Source organism: Orbicella franksi, chromosome 8 (assembly GCF_964199315.1).
Source record: "Orbicella franksi chromosome 8, jaOrbFran1.1, whole genome shotgun sequence".
Lineage (NCBI taxonomy): Eukaryota > Metazoa > Cnidaria > Anthozoa > Scleractinia > Merulinidae > Orbicella > Orbicella franksi.
Genome location: NC_138152.1, coordinates 11,436,513 through 11,457,917, shown reverse-complemented (window position 1 = coordinate 11,457,917; position 21,405 = coordinate 11,436,513). Strand labels below are relative to the sequence as shown.

The window sequence follows — 21,405 nt, the reverse complement described above, 5'->3', positions numbered from 1 at the left end:
ACACAATAAATGTATTACAAATGTAATGGTATATTAGCTTTAATTCGTTGCCCAGATAGGTTATAACTCCTCGTTCCGAAACAATATTTCTATTCGCTTATATGCCGCCCGGAAATGAGCCTCTCCTGCCCGTCTTTAAGCCCACACAAAACCACTTATGAAGTTATACGAGCCCGGGGCTTAAAGCGGCATTTTACGGTATACGACAAATCCCACAGCAACAATATCTGCAAAATAACCAAAAATGCATAAGATCGTTTATCGGCCCAGATTTCGCTCCTTAGAGACTTGGATAGGTCAACTGGATAGAATTATGGAGAAAAAAGAAAGTTTTGGAAAAAATGTGCTTTCTTTAATCAAAAATGCATAAGCAAAAATATCTGTGAACATCGCTGTTTTGTTATTTACACGAATTATAAGGTTGGTGATGTTATCTGTTACGATTACCTGTTTCACATTGTGTCCCATTAAATCCTGGTGCGCAGCTGCAGTTGAATCCGTTCACTCGGTCTGTACAGGTTCCGTTGCTCTTACAGGGATGACTTGCACAATCATCTATATCTGTTTCAAGGTGATAAGGCAGAAAGTTAATAACGGTCACATTCGATAGAACCTGCAACAACCAACAACAAAACTCAATAACAAAACTATGCTTGAAGTTAAAAGATACAACACTGCAAAAAGCTTAGAAAGAGATTCAAAACCGTAGAATATCAATGAAAATTAACTAGTTTTGGCTTTTGTTACCTGTTTCACATTGTGTGCCATTAAATCCTGGTGCACAGCTGCAGTTGAATCCGTTCACTCGGTCTATACAGGTCGCGTTGTTCTTACAGGGATGACTTGTACAGTCATCGATATCTGTTGTAAGGGGAAAAGGTAGAAAGATAATAACCGTGAGGAGAGAAAATCAGATTAGTTAGTATATTTTACGTATTCGGTTTAGATATATTTGTTTTAGTTCATTTTGCATTTCTAAGTTGCAGTTTACTATTCCAGTTCATTAACCGTAACAAACACCTGTTTTTGTTGTAGATCATACCTGTAATAAGCGCTGAGCTGTAATTACTACCTGTGTTAGTCTTTTTGTTGAACTGTTATCTCCCTTTATTGTTTTGAAAGTTATTAATGTTGAAAACTACAAATTCCGTTACAGATAATCGAGCTTCCTGAAATGTATGAGATAATGTTTAGTTGAGATTTTTTAAAAACTTTTCGTAAACCTTTAGAATTGTGTTTTCGGCTTAAATAGCCGTGCCTTGTAAAATATTCTTTTGTTACGTTCTTGGATTAAAATGATATCGTTGGACCTAATTGTTGAGTGCTGTTGGCGGCTCTGAAGATATTTCCCTGTAACAGATTCCGGTCCTGATCCTCGCAACCAGAAAGTTTACACAAGTTTTTACAGAAGTGCTTTCCCAGGCCAAAAATCTATTATCACATATCGGTCATATACAATAGAACTTTGCAGCAGCAAAAATATATGTCTCTGCCCTTTTCAAGTACTTCAAACAATAAAAGCACTGCAAGCGACATAGAAAGAGATTAAAAACTCCTAACATCTGAAGGAAAATAAATTTTGGCTACAGTTACCTGTTTCACATTGTGCGCCATTAAATCCTGGTGCACAGCTGCAGTTGAATCCGTTCACTCCGTCTGTGCAGGTCCCGTTGTTCTTACAGGGATGACTTGCGCAGTCATCGATATCTGTTTTAGAAGAAAAGATTGAAAGGATTAAACTGCAATAGCTTCTGTTGATATATTTGACGGAGCCCGGTCAGGAGCAAATAGGCAAAAGAGATCACTAACTAAGTAACTTTTAAAATTTTTACTTTTTATAAAGAAAAACAAAACATCTTTATCAGATATCCATCATTATCATAATCCAGTCTGGGAATGGCAACGGATCTGCTCCTTGAAATATATCTGTTCCACAAACAACTTCTTGCTGGGTGGGAATCTTCTGGTTCTGAGCACCCGCTGTCAGTTGCACGGGGAAGATAGAGCCTGTTTGACTGTTAATTGTTAGTCGAGAGAAGATAGCAGACCTGAAACCCATCTTTGTAGCTCTCGGCTTCATGACCTTCATAAATGCTATTGCTGTTTTAACTCTAAACAAATAGTTTTGCGCGAATGGAGCCTGATTGGGTTTTAAAGCTAAGCTTTTTCTTTATGAAGAGCATCTCATAGATTAAACAGTCTATGTCCATGTCTTGAACGTTATTTTCGCTATGGGGGCGTTTATTGCGAGAAGGGTTTATTAAAACTGACAGTGCTGGTTAGATTACATTAATAGAAAGGTGAAATAGCTTAAATGTAAAAGTTCGTAAAAAAATTGATTTACCGCCAAGGTTGTACGCATCGCAAATATGCTTTATTTTGCAGAATACAGAGTCTCTAATCATATAAACAGCCTGGAAGTTGAGGCATTTTATAGCGCGTAGATGAGGCTTATTACAAGAGGTTTGTAAATAATAAATCGAAGTAAAACCCCGAACGTCTAGTTACCTAGTTTAGACATGTCACAACGAGCCAGGACTACCTCGCCAGGTTTAATTGAATCGAACCAGTAATTACCGCTGACTGCATCTTCTCCTTCACTCGCCCGGATCTCGGCGCACGACTCAGCTGGCAACTCGGCAACGGATCCAAGGGGAACTAAAAACAGAAAAGTCAAAAACATTGTTTTTTTCTCGGCGCTTTTCTGTCATTACTAAACACCACTATTGTTGAGCTCTCTCGACGAAAACCTGCGGGCTTTGTTCGTAGTCCTCGGGATGTAATGAGATTCTGGGCACGCCTGTATACGACACAATTACTATCCTCAAAAAAAGATAGAGAAGAACTGTTCAAAGAAGAACAATACCTCTTTTCCTGAATCGTTTAATATAGAAGCGATGGCTGTCCGGAACAAAATCTTCAGGTCTGGCTTCTTTGGTGCGGTTGTTCAACTCACATATGCCTTGGCTGATGACGTAGTTAAAGCTTTGACATCTGACGTCATCATCACACTTGTCTAAACAATTAAGCCAGATTCCGGTCTTCTCCTCGATAAAGGTATGGCCTTTTAACATCATGCCGCGGATGGAATATTCGCCTCGAATTATACACTGCTGAGCGTCCAGTTTATAAAACATCTGAGACATCAGAAGCACCGCGATGGTCATACTTATGTCAGCTTCTGAAACTGTAATATGGAAAGAAAAATATCGAGTCTTACGTAATATGTTTCTTGTACTTTATATAAAAAAATTAACATTTAGATGCAAGCGAGCATCTCGGTCTATTATAGCTGAGTATCAATGAGCAGAAATAGCTCTGAATGGCAGCGACACAACACGCCATCTCTTATTATACGGTGTTGGTTGTAAGCAATCCTGTAAGTAATCTTGAAATAAATGTAAAAAAGACTATAAAATAATCATCTTGAGGCAGGTAATAGTCTTTACTTGAAACGTATTCGTCGAATTCTAGCCCTATACAGACAACGAGAAAATGAAATAGAAACACAAAAGGAGACAAGAATATCTCAAACAGAGGTGCTGCCTCGATCCGTTACACAATCTCAGTGCCGCTCTTTATCTAAGTAGCGGCTTGTGACGGAATCATTGAATTTAACTTCAATTTGTGAGAAAAAAGTGACAAAATAACGTTGCGTCCATAATAAAATTGAGAAATTTGAAAACACGGACTATGTTTCTACGGTTAGTCTTACGGTCTCCTCTAATCCTTTTCCAAAATGCTCTTCAAACTGGAGAAATTTGAAAACGCCGGCTTGTGTTTTAGTGTGGACGGAAAACATTTTGAAAACAGGGCTTTTCAAGAAGGATGACATCACGATAATCAAGCGATTTCCCTGTCAGAGTTTTCCTCAAACACAAATCCAAAATGACCGGTAATTGTTGCGTTTCCAAAGTATTTCCAGCGTTGTTTCCAGTCGCGAAATTTCGGATTTCTTCATATTTTGTCCAAATCACCTCTATAATGAATTGTTTTCGAAAATACCCTTCAAAGGCCCTGAAGCGCTTTAGTTTTTTTCGAAATCCAGGAAAGTTCAAAAATCGCCATTATATCTGCCAGCCGCCGCCGAAAATGGCCGAAAATTGTGCATTTTCTTTTCGCTCGTACAGATCAACGCGAACATGTCTATCAATATATTTTGGCTAGCTCAGAATGCATATTTTGCTGTTTCTAAAGCATTCATTTGATTAGCAAAAGCTCCAAATGTTATAATATTTTAGGCCGATACAATTACCTTCATCGAAGCTCGTGAGCGAAACGGCTAATTTTAGCTAATTTCAATACCATCAAAAGCCCACTGGTGCACAGAATTTGAAGTCGAAACTGAAAAAGTACCCCTCAAGAGACATAAACGTGTGGTACATTTTGTTAAATTCGTCATTCGTGAAATCAACATGGAACTTGGCCAGCTACTTTCATCAAGAGCAAAACTAAACGAATTTGGAAACCTTTTTTCATCAATAACGCATACGGATGCTTGTAATTTTTTTTTTCCTTTTAGATTGACCACATGATTAGCTTTTGCAAACATTTGCAGTTAAATGAAAGTAGATCTTGCTTTTGGTGCATTGCAATGTTATGCAACATTATTTCGATCACCGACACGCGCATATCGCCCGAAACCTATGTGACTTCCGCCTATGTTTTTTTTTTTTTTTGAAGGTGACAACTGTAGCACACATTATTCGCTCAATATCGGCTGTTTTAATTTTTGTGGAAGACCCACAGCCGAACCTGACTTCAAGAGAAAAAAAAAGACATTTTTAAACGTGGAGCTTGAGTAAACAATCGATTACAGTTGCATCCATCACGTTTGGCGTAGGCAGCACAACCGTTTCACGTAGACAGGTACACTCTACTTCAATCAAAGCCTCTCAGCTTGGAAAATGGATCGTCTGTAAACGGTGACAATATTGATGCCACTGACTTGAGGTTTAATCCGTAGGTTAACTTAAGGTTAAGTTAAAGCTCACTGGCATTGTTACGAAATTATAGTGCAAAACGTAACGGTGAGAGAATACACGAGGAGATGTAACACTTTTGAAAACATTCACGAAGTTATCGGTCCGAGAGACAGAGTTATCCTCGTCCGAGAGACCGAGACAATTATCAAGAAAGTACCGCTTCCTGTGAAAGCAGGTAATAATTCTTATTTTTATTCCTCTTAAACTGCGCGTCGTTGGTCTCTATATCTGTTTGGTCTCTGTCTTATTGATATATTTTGATTTTGTTACGTATTTACATGTCACACTGATCATTTTTTTTTTAAGATAAAAAGGTTGAATACCAAGAAAATATGGATGTCATATTTCACCCCTACTGATACCTCTCCATAACGGCCGTCTAGAAAGGTTCGACTGTATTACCGTTAATAAAACACTATATCCTTCCTATTCAACTTTAAAAAACAGGGATATTGTTCGTGCTTTTGGCATAGAAACGCACCGGGGAAATGGCTGGGATGGAAAAAGAAGGCCTACGAGACACTAGTCTTTAATGGTTACGTGTTGATAATTTACGTACATATTCACTCCTGCTACTTACTTTTTGAAAGCTATATAGACTACACAGTCAAACCTCCACTAACGGCCACATCTCCACAGCGGACTCCTAGTCTACAACAGACACATGTTTTGTCCCGGTGGGACTATTTTATACCGCCTAATTATGGATGTAGAAGTTTGCTATGTCAATAACTGCGAATTCTCAAGGTAAAACAAAGGAAATTTTAGCTTTTCTGAGTGGCCAATTTTTCTGCTAACTATTTCCCGGCTAACGAGGTATATATATGGGCGCTCTCCATTCGACCAAAAAATTTGCGGCCAAAAATGTCCTGACTTTGTGAAACCTTTCCAAGGAAATTTCCGTTCCATTCGCGTCTGTTTCGAAAGTTTTGGAACTTTTGGTTTTATGGCAAGCGCCCATATTATAGTCTATATAGTTTAGCAGAAAGCAACAGGGGTGAATATGTATGTAAACTCACAGCGCGTACCTGAAATCTGATGCCCTCTAGACCTCCTTTGTCCTTTTTGTATCCCAGCCCTTTCAACGGTGCATTTCTTTTCAAAAAAATTAGTCATTGTGGTTCATGTTCTCCAGACAACGCAAAAATTGGTCATTTCACGTCGTTGTTTTGCAGAGGACGGCAAGGAAATGTACCAAGAATTATAACGCAGTCGCACGGCTATTGTTTTGCTCATTAAACCTTTTGTTCAGTGACATTCCCGTTGCCGTTGCCGTCGTGATTTTCTTAAATTCCCTACTCTCACTAACGCTCTCTATCTAGGGAGCGGTTAGTGGGGGAATCATTGAAATTTACTTCATGTTGTGAGAAAAAGAGATGAAAAACTCAGGCTGCGTGCACACTACAATGGAGAAATTTGAAAACACGGCTATCTTTCTATGGTTAAGACTACCGCCTCCTCCAACCCATCATGAAACGCTCTTCAAACAGGAGGAATTTCAAAACACGGCTATCTTTCTAAGGTTTAATCCATCCAAAATGACCGGCTGCGTTTTCCAAATTTTTCCAGCGTAGCGTGCAAGGAAAACATTTACTACGTTTTTAGGTATGCTTTGTTGTATTAATAACCTGTAACGCTGATGTTTTTGCTGGAAAAGAGCTGGTTAAATTTATTTACGCATCCCCTTAACTTTTTGTTTGCTTTCTTCAACTCACTGAATCCAAGATATCGCTCACTTAGACAAAAAGAAAACAAAAAAAGTTCAACAAATACACAAAAAGAAAGAAAAGACGAAAACACTCGAGTTCGCTCGCTGAAGAGAAAACTGCATATTGGCCTTTACACCGCAACATACGTAAACAGCAAAGATGTTTTCCGCATAATTTGACTTAACTGAGGGGTTTTAAGGCAATTATGACATAGGCTAATTTCATACGGTGGAGAAAATGGGCTATTTCAAAATCCACCTGCTACTGGCAATAACTTCCTTTATTATTTGTCGAGTCGTTTGGAGCACGCACGGAAGTCGTTTTTATTTTTTGACTACAGAATTCAAAGGATAATGACCTTTACAACAGAAGACTGAACCGAAACAGCTGTGACACAACCCATGGACATAAGTTCATATTTATGTTTATGATTAAATTCAGATAATATGTTTTTTAACAAGAGCATTAATTAAATATAGTAGGAAATGTTTGTTACGACCATAACAAGAAAGCCCGCATTTCGATCATTTGCCGTTTGAACTCCAACTTTTCCTGCCCTTCGAAGATTTTTGAAAGATCTGTCCTCAAAGATCACACAAAATACAAAGCAATGGGTGTCAGATTAACTACCTTGCCGATTATATCAACAGAAAATGCAGCACCATCCCTTTTTAGGCGATAAAATACAGGCTAGACACACATTTTTCGGATCCCTTTTCCCATCTAATGAGAAGATAGCTGTTTTTGAGATTCCTTCATCTTCGTCTCTATTTATGCGTTCACTGAGTCATTTTTAAGAACGTAGTGATGCTATGAGATAAATGCATGTAGCAATTTCTCGTACCAGCTTTTGTAGAGAATTATGCGTCGGCAATCGTGTCAAAAGGCGCTGTTACACTGGGTTATAAACATGCCTCGCATTGCCGTAACGAAAACGTGCGAGACATGTCCAATTCAGGGAGTGTTACACTAGACAACGCCTCGTGCAAATTGCCTCGTCGATGCGCAACAAAATTGTGAGACAAATTACAAATCAATTTCGGTAAATTTATTCAAATGTTATTTCCGCAAAACTTAGGCATGCATCAAGAACTTGAAATCTCCATGAAAATAATTTTCTTTATCTTACAGTATTTTGACATTACAACTATCCTTTAAAATACCAAAGAGTGCTAAATAAACAAAGCTCCTACGAAAGACAAAGAAGACAAAAATGACTGACCTGCAACTTTTAGAAGATTAGCTTCCCAAATTATCACAAAAGACTGTGATCCGGATGATAGTCTCTTGATTATCACCTTCGTTATCATCATTATAAGGGGAGGCGCGGTGGCCTCATGGTTAGTGCGCTCGTCTCCGGATCGAGCGGTCCGGGTTTGAGCCCTGGCCGGGGACATTGTGTTGTGTTCTTGGGCAAGACACTTTACTCTCACAATGCCTCTCTCCACCCAGGTGTATAAATGAGTACCGGCGAACTTAATGCTGGGGGTAACCCTGCGATGGACTAGCATCCCATCCAGGGGGGAGTAGAAATACTCCTAGTCGCTTCATGCTACAGAAACCGGGATAAGCTCCAGCCTGATGGGCCACTTGGCTCGCATGCAGACTTTACCTATCATCATTATCAAAGAAAAACTATTAACCAAATAAGTACATTTATATATTTGCGTGGGTCTTATCTTTTAAACTTTTCGCGCATCGTCAATTAAGGACCGAAATTACTTTCGCAAAAGAGAGAGACAGTAGATAAAAATGTTACCACAAAAACGTATTTTTCTCCGTTTTTGTGAGTGATAAATGAAATATCGTGTCAATTTTATTTGTGAAAATTTTATCATGACAAATTTTGCGTGATTTTTGCGGATTCGAACTGAAAGTATTAGGGGTGTATACAGACGAACCCAGACAAACTCGGATTCTTGGTCAAATTGGAATTTTAAAATGTCGGTTTTCATGAAGATAGGAAAATAGGAATACCCGAAGGAAACTGATGAACGAGAAGAAGAGGTTGAAGAGAAGAACCAACAACAACTCAACCTGATTATGAGGCAGAGTTTGAGATCCCAGCCCAGGCAAGTGGATTTTAGGATACACAAAGTAGGAGAGTATAAAACGCGATTTCAAGGCTATCAATGAAAATGTAAGGACATTTTCGAACTCACCCTCCGCTTGCGTTGGATGAAGCATTATTGAAATCGATGACACAAAAATGAGGAGGGCAGAAACATTCATTTTTACACCGGAACGAACGTCTTCAGTTCTCAAGTCTTATACAAAGTATTCAGCTAGCACCAGCCAGCAATGTGACGTCGAAATGACAGCTAATCACAAGTCAACACCGGCGTGTTTTGTCTCTGTCATTCAGAGCTATTTCTGCTCATGTCAGTTTGACTCCTCCTACTCTTACTAAGACTTCCTGTTTCAATTACGCACTTATCACGTGAACAAAATATTTCTATCTGCGGGTTTCTCAACTAAGCTTACAGGAAGGAATTCCCTCTTAGGCTTGTTTATTTTATTTATTTATTTATTTATTTTTTCTTGCGCTTGTTTACGAGTGAATGTTTTATTCGGATGAAATATACGTTCCAAATTCATGTTTTTAACAATCACTCAGTAAAAAACCTTCAATTTCTTGAATTTCCATGGCATTTTCCATGTTCCCTACCTTTATTTTTGTACTTTATTGAAAATTTTAACATTAATTTCGTTGTACTGCACCGGTATCGTCATGGGTTCGAATCCCGTTCAGGCCTGAAGTTTTTTCAGGCTTTAATCTCACTACTGCTTAAGTTAAGTGCGTAACTGCGATAAACAATCATATCTTCATATCATTCTCCCCAGTTCAAATATATGAACTTTCATATATTTGCTTGTACCGTAATAAGAGATGGCGTGTTTTGGGTCTGTCATTCAGAGCAATTACTGCTCATGGCAGTCTGACCCGTCCTGTTCTTCCTATAAAGACTTCCTGTTAAAATTATTACGCAATTGCTATGTGAACAAAATATTGCTATCTGGTTTGTCAGCTAGGCTTACAGGAAAGAATTTCTTCTTGCATGCCTGGGTGAATGTTATATTCCAATGAAAGAAACGCTCCAAACTCATGTTTTTAACAATCACTCAGTTGAAATCCTGGATATTCGACGATATTTTCCATGTTCTCTATCTTTGTTTTGGTACTTTATTGCGAATGAAACATTAATTTTTTTTTTGTTTTCCGCGTAATAAGTTTTTTGTTCAAGTTGGTTCTTGATAAAGTTAGCCTGAATGTTGAATACATATTTATATCAGGACGTTATTGCGACTTCGACTGTTAGCTTAATAAATTCGACGGTTTTGTTTACAGACGTTCGTGTGTGCGATTGTTATAATTAATTAATTAATTAAAGGCCATTCAAACGACTGAATTTAAATTTATGCTTTCCCTTTGGCAAATATATTGCCCGTTTCTAATTCTGCCATACTCGTGAAACAATATTATCAGGCGTCAAGTTACGCTTGCAATGTAAATATGACAAACTTTATTTTTTCGCAGACGTTTTAGTTTCGAGAAAAACAAAAAAAATGCTACACTCGAACCTCCCGTGAGCGACCACCCAAAATGTCAACCCTAGGCGGTCGCTTACGGGAGCTGGTCGCTTACGGGAGCTGGTCGCTTACGGGAGCTGGTCGCTTACGAGAGCTCACACCATTTTTCCGGTCAAAATTTGCCTCATTAGCATATGGTAACTGCAGAGACTTACCCATGGTTCAAACGTCATGTGAAAAGTCAATTTCGAGAAGAAAAAAAAACCGGTACTTTCTGTTGAGAAAATTTTCATCTCTTATACTACGCAGCAATACGATGATGTTACAACATCTTATTGTCCAATTTTCGCTCTATAACCTGCTTAGTGGTCACTCACTGGAGGTCAAAAACAAAAGAAAATTTCAAACTTTTAGCTGTAAGAGAAGTCGCGGTCGCTAACGAGAGGTGGTCGCTTACAGGAGGTTCCAAATTTAGTGATCTGACTTTTGGTATTTTGGAAAACTGGTCGCTGAGGAGAGGTGGTCGCTTACGAGAGGTGGTCGCAACCGGAGGTTCGACTGTATACTACATGTTGTTATGTCACTCTTGATCTACAGGCAAACCAACAACAGGCGACCACATATATAATTTGCGAGTTAAAAGTGTAACCCTTGGTAACCACGCACTGAATGATAATTTCATTTCCGGTCGGTGCGGAGTGGACGACGGTTAGCGAGTATCACTGACATGTGCAGAATATTGACGGAAGTCATTTGTTGTTTCCGGTAGCCAATGCAATCTGTCACGGTCGTCCTTGCTAAAGGTCTGTCTCCTCGACAAGGCTCGTATGTATACTGAACAATAAGGCACCATTCAATACTTATGCCTTGAGGGAAGGGGGAGGGGGGCTGGAAAATAAGATGGGGGGGGGGGTGATCAAAAAATTAAGAAATGAAGCGGGGGTCACTAAACTAAATAGGCATAGGAGTTGGGGGGGGGGGGGACTATGTATTTCTTTTAGCCATATAGAGCATACCGGTGAACACTTCCAAACAGTCCACTTACATGGGTCAACTAATACAAAAAAAGTCACGACAGTGAGAGAACGACCTCACAATATTGCGCCCAGATCGGGTTTGGCCAGAGACCTGTGCTACAACAGTCACTCTGTCACTGTTGGTTTCCTTTTAAAACTTAGGCTGCGTCCACACTACCATGGAGAAATTGGAAAACACGGCTATCTTTCTACGGTTAGGCCTACCGTCTCCTCTAACTCGTCATGAAAACGCTCTTCAAACAGGAGGAATTTGAAAACACGGCTATCTTTCTACGGTTAGGCCTAACATCTCCTCTAAACCATCACGAAAACGCTCTTAACTTCAAACTTGAGGATCAGGAATTTGAAAACGCCGGCTTGCTTCTTAGTGTGGACGGGAAACATTTTGAAAAAACAGAGCTTTTCGAAAACTATGACATCGAGATAATCTTGTGATTTCCCTGCCAGAGTTTTCCTGAAACGCACGTCCAAAATGACCGGTGATTGTTGCATTTTCCAAACTTTTCCAGCGTAGCGTGGATGGAAAACATTTACTACGTTTTCAGATATGGTCTGTTGTATTAGTAACCAGTAACGCAGACGGTTTTTTTCCGGAAAAGAGCTTGTTAAATTTATTCATGCATAACACTAACTTTTTGTTTGCTTTCTTCATCTCACTGAATCCAAGATATCGCTCACTTAGACAAAAAGAAGACAAAAAAGTTCAACAAATACACAAAACGAAAGAAAACAAATGAAACGCTTGAGTTCGCTCGCTCAAGAAAAAACCGTATACTGGCCTACAGACCGCAAGATACGTAAACAACAAAGATGATTTCTGCATAATTTAACTTAATTGAGGAGTTTTAATGATGACATACGGTAATTTTACACGGTGAAGAAAGTGGGGTATTTCAAGTCCACCTGTTACTGGTAATAGCTTCCTTTTTTAATTGTCGAGTGCTTTCGAGCACGTAAGAAGTCGTTTTTATTTTGTGACTACAGAAACCAAAAGATAATTACCTTTATAACAAAAGACTGACCGACAAAACTGTGACACAACTCATGGGCATAAAGTTCCTATTTTTGTTTATGATTAAATTCAGATAATATACTTCTTAACAACAGCATTACGTATAGTAGGATATGTTTGTTATGACTATAACAAGAAAGCCCGCATTTCGATTATTTGCCGTTTAAACTCCAAATTTCCGTGCCTTTCAAAGGTTTTTGAAAGATCTGTCCTCAAAGATTACACAAAATGCTAAGCAATGGGTGTCAGATTAATTACCTTGCCGATTTTATTAACAAAAAATGCAGCATCATCTTTTTTTTTTTTTTTTTTTTGGCGATAGAATACAAACTAGACACGCATTTTACAGATCCCTTTTCCCATCTAGTGAGAAAATAGCTGGTGTTGATATTCTAGCTTCCTCTTCGTCTTTATTTATGTGCTGACAGAGAATTATTTTTAAGAACCATGTTTGATGCTATAAGATAAAAGCGAGTAGCAATTTCTCGTACGAACTGTTGTAAAGAATTATGCGTCGGCAATCGTGTTAAAAGGCGCTGTTACACTGGGTTATAAACATGCCTCGCATTGCTGTAACGAAAACGTGCGAGACATGTCCAATTCAGGGAGTGTTGCACTAGACAACGCCTTGTTCAATTTGCAATTTGCAAATTGCGTCGTAGATGCGCAACAAAATTGTGAGACAAATTACAAATAAATTCCGCTAGATTTATTCAAACGTTATTTCTGGAAAACTTAGCGATGATGCTTCAAGAACTTGAAATCTACATGAAAATGGTTTTCTTTATCTTACAGTATTTTGACATTACAACTATCGGCTTTAAAATACCAAAGAGTGCTAAATAAACAAAGCTTCCACGAAAGACAAAGAAGACAAAAATGACTGAGCTGCAACTTTTAGAAGTTTAGTTTCCCAATTTATCACAAAAGGCTGTGATCTAGATCATAGTCTCTTAATTATCACCATCGTTACCATCTTTATCGAGAAAACTATTGAACTAAATAAGTACACTTATATTTTTGCATGAGTCTTATCTTTTAAACTTTTCGCGCATCGTCAATTAAGGACCGAATTCGAAATTGCTTTCGCAAAGAGACAGACAGGAGATAAAAATGTTACCAAAAAACGTATTTTTCTCCGTTTTTGCGAGTGATTAATGAAATATCGTGTCAGTTTTACCTGAGAAAATTTTATCATGACAATTTTACGTGATCTTTGCGAATTCTAACTGAATGAAAATATTGACGGTGTTCAGACAAATCCGGACAAACTCAAATTCTTGGTCGAATTGGAATTTTAAATTGTCGGTCTTCATAAAGATAGCAAAATAGGAGTACCCGGAAGAAAACATGACCGAGAAGAAGAGGTTGAAGAGAAGAACCAACAATAAACTCAACCCGCTTATGAGGCAGAGTTTGGGATGCCAGCCCAGACAAGCTGATGTTAGGATACACTAAGTAGGAGAGTATAAAACGCGATTTAAAGGCTATCAATGAAAATGTAAGACATTTTGGAACTCACCCTCCGCTTGCGTTGGACGAAGCATTATTGAAATCGATGACACAAAAACGAGGAGGGCAGAAACATTCATTTTTAAACCGCAACGAACGTCTTCAGTTCTCAAGTCTTATGGAAAGTCTGGCGTTGTGAAGTCGAAATAACAGCTCATTACAAGTCAACACTGAAATAAGAGATGGCGTGTTTTATCTCTGTCATTCAGAGCTATTTCTGCTCATGTCAGTTTGACTCCTCCTACTTTTACTAAGAGTTCCCGTTTAAATTACCCACTTATTATGTGAACAAAATATTTCTATCTGCCGGTTTTTCAACTAAGCTTACAGGAAGAAATTCCTTCTTGGGCTCCTTTATTTTAATAATTTATTTTTCTTCGGCTTGTTTATGAGTGACTGTTTTATTCCAAAGAAATATACGTTCCAAACTCATGTTTTTAACAATGAATTTCCTTGGCACTCACCTCGTTCCCTACCTTTATTTTTGTACTTTATTGAAAATTTAAACATTAATCTCGCTGTTTTTCTGCTAATATATTGTTTTCTAGTTCAAGGTGGCTCGTGATTAGTCAAACTGAATATTGAATAAATCATCTATGTTAGGACGTTATTGCAGCTTCGAGCTAAGCTTATAATTAATTCAATTTAAAAAGTAGTAATAATAATATGACTTTTTAATAAATAGGAAGAATGTTGAACATTATATTCTGCAGGCCTCCATGCACATAAGATGGCTACAAGTTAGTTAAATGCCATTCACGAAATTGAATTTACATCATGCTTCATCAGCTTTTTTACATTTTATGTCTCGTGGGAAATGGTAAGATAGTATATTGAGCTAAAGCGGCCTTCACACGGCAAACTTAAGTTGGCAAACTCGTACCTTCACACGTTGAACTCGCGTCAAATCGCAACACACGGTAATTTGCAACATGGCCGACTTAGTGCAGTGGGACTCACGTCGAACAGTGAAACAGGACAAGAGAAGAGAAGAGAAGAGACAGAAAGGTTTGGACGAAACCCAGTTTGTCCGCTGGCTCCTCCATTTTCTTTTGTGTGTTTTGAGTATCTTTGTAGACTACAGATGAATCGTTTCACACAGCCAGACAATTGTGAACCTCTTCGATAAATTTAAAAGAGGCCTCATGTTCATCTTGAATTGCGTCCGCCACTTTGTGAAGTGTTACGCAAATAAATTAAGTGAACAGAGCGCGTGTTTTGATTGGTTGACAGTTAGTAACACTTGTTTGCCAGTCGTTCACACGTCAGAAACGAGTTTACCAACACGAAAAAGTTGGTGAAAAAGTTGACGAGAGTAGAGGCAAGTTCTATTTGTCGCCAACAGTTTGCCAACGTGTTTGCGTACTGTATTTGGGCCGTTCACACACACCAACTTGAGTTTGCCAACTACGAGTTTGCCACCTTTAATTTGCCGTGTGAAGGCCGCTTAACACCAGATGGAGAAGTGAAGTCCAAATAGCAGCCCATTACAAGCCAACACTGTGTAATAAGAGATGGCTTGTTTTGTCTCTGTCATTCAGAGCTATTTCTGCTCGTAGCAGTTTGACTCCTCCTGCTCCTACCATAAAGACTTCCTGTTTAAATTATTACGCACTTGTTATGTGAATAAAATATTTCTATCTGGTTTGTCAACTACCCTTACAGGAACAAATTTCTTCTTGCATGCCTGGGTTAAAGTTATATTCTAATGAAAGGAACGTTTGAAACTCATGTTTTAACAATCGTTCTGTTAAAATCCTGGAAATTTGACGGCATTTTCCGTGTTCTCTAATTTTGTTTTGGTACTTTGTTGCGAACTAAACATTGATTTCGTTGTTTTCCTCTTAATGTTTTTTTTTTCTTTTTTTTGAAGTTGGTTCGTGATAAACTTGGCCTGAATGTTGAATACATATCTATATCAGGACGTCATTGCGACTTCGACTGTTAGCTCAATATATTCCTCGGTTTTGGTAACGTTTTGACAAAATGTAGGATGTTGAACATCATATTTTACAGGCCTACGTGCGTGCGATTCTTATACGTTAAAATTTACTTAATTAATTAATTAAACGCCATTCGAACGACTGAATTTAAATTTATTCTTTTCCCTTTGACAAACATATTGTCCGTTTCTAATTTTGCCATACTCGTAAAAAAATATTATCAGGCGTCAAGTTACGCTTGCAATGTAAATATGACAAACTTTATTTTTTCGAAGGCGTTTCACTTTGTTTTTCGAGCAAAAAAACACAAGTTTTTTTCGTAAAAATAAAAATACTACAGTCAAACATCCGGTAAGCACTTACGGAAAGTGGTCGCTTACGAGAGCTCAGACCATTTTGTCGGTCAAAATTTTGCGTCATTAGCATATGGTAACTGCAGAGAATTACCCGCGTTTTAAATGTCGTATTCATGTGAAAAGTCAATTTCGAGAAAAAAAACCGATACTTTCCGTTGAGAAAATTTCCATCTCTTGTACTACCTAGGAATGCGATGATGTTACAACATCTTACGATGTGTTTTATTATCCAATTTTTGCCCTATCATTTGTCAAGTGGACGTTCACTGGAGGTTTAAAGCAACAGAAACTTTCAAGCTTTTAGCTCTAAAGTGGTCGCGGTCGTTTACGAGAGGTGGTCGATTACAAGAGGTTCAAAATATAGTGATCTGACTTTTGGTATTCTGGAAAACTGGTCGCTGAGGAGAGACGGTCGCTTATGAGAGGTTGTCGCAATCGGAGGTTCGACTGTACACTACATGTTATTATGTCATGCACTCTTGGCCTACAGGCAAACCAACAACAGACGACCACACGTAACATTTGCGAGTTAAAAAGTTAACCCTTGGTAACCACGCACTGAATGGTAATTTCATTTCTGGTCGGTGCGGAGTGGACGACGGTTAGAAGTAGCAAGGAATGACGGGCCTGCACGACTTCTAACAATGGAAACTTTTGAACCATGTGCGTAATCTTTGACCCCTTGGCTTGGGAGAAGTTCTTAGACTTTTACGCACTAACTCTTCAAGAACAATATTTGAAGAGAACATTATTAAATTCAAATCACGTCTCCTTGCTAGAGGTTATCCAAAAAATCTGATTGAGACACTCCTATCAGATATCAAATTCACAGAAAGGGTATCAGCGCTACAACAAAAATACGAAAGCCGAAAAGATATCTTGCCTTTTGTAACACAATATCAACTGTCAGTGCCTAATCTCAAACATGTTTTAATGCAAAAATGGCACTTGATACAAAACCAGCCTTCTCTACGGCAAATTTTCAAAGAGCCACCACTCATATCTTTTAAAAGAGGGAAATCCCTTAAAGACATACTCGTAAGAGCGAAATTATAAAAGGGTCAAAGATTGCGCACATGGTTCAAAAGTTTCCATTGTTAGAAGTCGTGCAGGCCTGTCATTCCTTGCTACTTCCTACTCCGACATGCGCAGAACATTGACGGAAGTCATTTGTTGTTTCCGGTAGCCGTTGCAATCTGTCACGGTCGTCCTTGCTAAAGGTCTGTGTCCTCGAGAAGGCTCGTCTGTATACTGAACAATAAGGGACCATTCAATATTTATGCCTGGGGGAAGGAGATGGCACAAAAGAGGGGGGATCATCAAAAAATTAAGAAATGAAGAGGGGGTCACTATAATAAATAGGCATAGGAGTGGGGGGCTATGTATTTCTTTCGGCCATATAGAGCATACCGGTGAACACTTCCAAACAGTCCACTTACATGGGTCAACTAATACAAAAAAAGTCACGACAGTGAGATAACGACCTCACAATATTGCGTTCAGATCGGGTTTGGCCAGAGACCTGTGTTACAACAGGTACTCTGCCACTGTTGGTTTCCTTTAGAATCACTCTCGCTTTCCGATGAATCAGAGCTACAAAGATGCGAAATAACGATATCATCTTCGCTGTCACTTTCCGCATCAGAACTGCTGTCCATATCATTGTCATTGGTATCATCTTGTCGCTGCCGCTGCGCTCGTGCCGCTGAAGAGAGACACGGGTATCAAGTACCTCACCCATTCTAATCAAGGCATGTGCAGTGAACCGTCGCACCTTATCATTTTTTTTTTTTTTTTTTTTTTTTTTTTTGCCCTTTAATTGAAGATTGAAATGACTGACGGATACTTGTCAAGCTTCCGGATGCTTAATTGCTCAACTTTACCACTGCGACAAAGAGTGTTCCAATCATAGTCTTCGAAGCATTCCTGTTGTTTTTGCTTGCATTTGTAACATCATGTATCTGTTTAAGTTTGCATCCTGTCTTGCGGGTTTTTTTAGTATTATTTTCTGTAGACGCCTTTAATAATACAATTCTCTGCTATTTCATTCAAACAGTGTTTTTGGACTGAACAATTTGCATGGCAGAAATTGAATTAAAATGTGAGGCCTGTTCTAATTATATATTTCTTTCATTATCTATATCTATATTTCTTTATATTTTATTTTTTCCAAGCACTACCTTGGAATTCATCACCAAAATTGTCAACTGGAACAAAGAGTAACAGCTATTTCAAGTACTTGTATAAAGACCTAAACCATAAAAGGACCAAGTATTTCACCAAAATACTCCCAGACATGTACAAACTTGCACAACCCTATTTCCTGGATAACTTGCCAAAGTACCTTTACAAGGAAAGGGAAAGGAGACTTCAAACCAAAAAATATTTTGTAAAGCTCAAGCATGACATGAGTTTACTTTTTTCTGAAAAAATTAAGCCTCCTGTTTTAAATTTATGAGAATGCCTATGACACAACTAAGGCCTAATCATATAGGCATTGTGTCCAAAGGTGTGAAAAAATCCCAAGAGATTGTGTCCCAAATGGAAAAAGAGGAAAATAACATCCCATCTAATTTGGGAATACTTTTTAACAGAAATAAACTAAAGCCATGGGACCAGTGAACATTATCAGTGTGCTAAAGCAATGCAAGAGGAACTTGCTCAAATGAAAAGAAATGTCAGTGACAAATTAGAGAAGTTGTTAAGCATAAAGCAAAGTCTTGACCGAGCCTTCAAAAGTTTACCAAATAAGACAGGAATGAAAAACGGAAGACAAAAAAAAAAAGGAAAAGAAAATCTGAAAAGAGAAAGAGAGAGCTCCTAAACAAAATCCAAGAAGAAACAAGGCGTAAAATCATCAAACGTGATTCTGAAGAAGCTTACAAGTGTATTACAAAACAAATGCTTTCGTTAAATATGAGTCTAGAAAAATTGAGAGCAGACAGGCACAAAGCTGGATTAGCAAGCCTCATCAACAAGGGAAATTGGCATCCAGAAGCAAGGAAGTGTGTACTTGCAAAGCTCACCGATTAAGAATTAGAGGTAAACTGCCCGCATGAAGAGGAAGGACATAGTGAAAAAGAAGGGGATAATTCTGAAAAAGATGGTTGCGAAGAAAGAAAAGAAGTGGTGGAGGATAATGAAGAATGCAATGGAACAGATGAACAATGAACAGAAAGAAATTTGTGTTTGTCTTATTAAATAAGTTATTTTATAATAGCTGATTGAATATATTTCATGTGATTAAAAGTAAACCTGTGGTACTAAATAAAAAGTGTGAGTGGGGAACGGGGAGAATGGTGGGAGGGCATGTATATTTAGCATGGTCTGCTATAGGCCTCCTGCTCATAAGACTTCTGTTTTGTGAGGAGGGGGGTCAAAACGTTTTGTTGTTGTTTGTAATGAATCTTGCCAGCCCCACCCCCAGGCAGAAATAATGAATGGTCACTAAGTCTGTCCTGGGTTATTTCACAGGAGACCAGTCGAAAACATTGCATCACTTGTATATCTCTGTGTGTCGAAAAATTGAACAAATTCGAAGCAAACTTTGTTTTTTGAAGTATCCAAGTATTGTACTAACAAAATCTGCGCTGGACTGAGTGGAAAATGGCCTAAGGAACTCTTAATGAATTGGTTTTTGGTTCGTTGTAGCCGCTAGCAACGGCGTATTGAGCACATCGCGCAGAATGCCGCGACATACCCGGGACTTAAATGTAGAGTGCGCGCGAAATTTAATTATTAATTAGGCTGCCGATGGTTAAACAATAAAGAAAATGACCAGAAAATGGCCGACTACGCATACTTGTTTAGAGTTTACGTGCTTCATACTTGTGTTTCGTAGTGGTTATCATATGGCTTTTGTAGATGAGACATTGATGGAATAAAGGAGACATTTTTTTTGAAATCTTACGAAAAGTGGATTTAGTCGTTTTCTTTTCCTGAATTTGGTCCATTTGAGGGAAAATATTATATGAGGAAATATTTGGAGGAAGAATTTTACTCCTTCAAAGTGCCCTTCTTAACGGTTATCATACGGCTTTGAATGTATGTTGTTAAAGGAAGCTTTATGCCAAGTTTTAACGGAAAATAATGTTTCGAAGTGGTCGTTCTGCCAACTTTCGAACACTCGTAACGATCTTTCAGCCTTCGTTCGCCTCGGAGACTAGAAGAACAATAGAGCGAAACTCTTTTGAATTTCCCGGCAGAATATTAATATATGCCAAGCTCCGCCTCCACAAACAATAGGACACACGCTGACGCTATAAGGCATTGAAATTGAGAGGTGATAAAATGTATCACTTAACCATCGTATTTAAAGTAACGCTTTGCACTAGTTGTAATAAACGAATTTTCAGCATGTCATCTGTGCAAGAAATGCAGCGCGTTGATCGGGAGCTCTTTTTAGAGCTCATTGAATCCCCGGTCAACCCCGCTTTCTTGCACATGTCAGGCAAAAATGATCTCAGAGAGATAAAAGAGTTAAAGGAAGCGAAGCAGAGTACTTCATCCTTAGCCGGTCTCAAAGAGATCATTTTTGATTTTCGTTGAAAAAAAGATCTCAGAGTGTTCGGAACGTCGTTTTAACATCACTTTACATGTAATTTCATCAACATAAGAAGTGTTCGGACGGCTCCCATGTGTTTTCAGTTAAAGGATAATTCTTCCACTGAATAAAATACTCTGCCTTGCCCCCTTGATTTCGTCGAGAGACTATGCGCTCAACTTCATAAATACCCATAACAACGGGCTTTTGCTTGAGTCGGTACTTATAACTGAGGCGACGATCATAAGCGTCATCAAATAGTGATGCGTAAAAGCCGAGCTGCTGTCTCGTACGCTTTGACATGTTACTCCAAAGAGGATTCTAATAACTGAATACTCGAACCTGGGGCTTTTAAATGTTTTGATCAATTAAAACGGTTCCAATTTTGAATAATTATCTCACACAGGCAGTGGACAACAATGCTCACTCAGGCGTAAGACGCGCTGCGTGCCTTTGCTTTTTTGTTCGGCTCTGGATTTCAAACAGAAATGTCATTTATTTTCCTCTTCATCTTTCGAATAGATAAAGACCTGTGTTGCCTTTTAAGTCCTCGATCAACGACAGACTACGTAAACCGATCGAGTAAAAGACTACGTCTGGTGAACTGCTTTGACCGGTCGAGTAAAAGAGGACAACGATAAAGTAGAAGAAAGTTTTATGCGCACCGTTCTTTCCATTTGGCAACGCTTTGGAAGAAGAGTTTTTTTGTGGGAGAGCTTTTGGCTCCCGCGCTCTAACCATTTCGAGTGTGACATGTCAACAAAAAAAGTGAGAATG

At 38.6% G+C, this 21,405-nt stretch overlaps 1 protein-coding gene across 1 annotated transcript; it reads right to left on the bottom strand.

Moving 5' to 3' along the window:
• Nucleotides 1-587: 587 nt before the first annotated feature.
• Nucleotides 588-20,931, bottom strand: LOC145495670 (uncharacterized). Its single transcript, XM_081475293.1, has 6 exons — nucleotides 20,820-20,931; nucleotides 18,266-18,292; nucleotides 17,626-17,790; nucleotides 2,867-3,187; nucleotides 2,509-2,658; nucleotides 588-613 (listed from the first exon to the last, which is right to left on the bottom strand). The coding sequence occupies exons 1-6, from the start codon at nucleotides 20,929-20,931 to the stop codon at nucleotides 588-590; spliced, it is 801 nt and encodes a 266-aa protein (XP_081331419.1).
• Nucleotides 20,932-21,405: the final 474 nt, after the last annotated feature.

Coding starts and splice junctions, on each gene's coding strand:
- LOC145495670 (XM_081475293.1), bottom strand. CDS start 20,931: ATGTCAAAGCGTACGAGACAGCAGCTCGGCTTTTACGCATCACTATTT. Junction 3,188..17,625: donor AGGAAACCAACAGTGGCAGA/GTACCTGTTGTA, acceptor TCCATATTACAG/TTTCAGAAGCTGACATAAGT. Junction 2,659..2,866: donor TAAACGATTCAGGAAAAGAG/GTATTGTTCTTC, acceptor TTCTGTTTTTAG/TTCCCCTTGGATCCGTTGCC.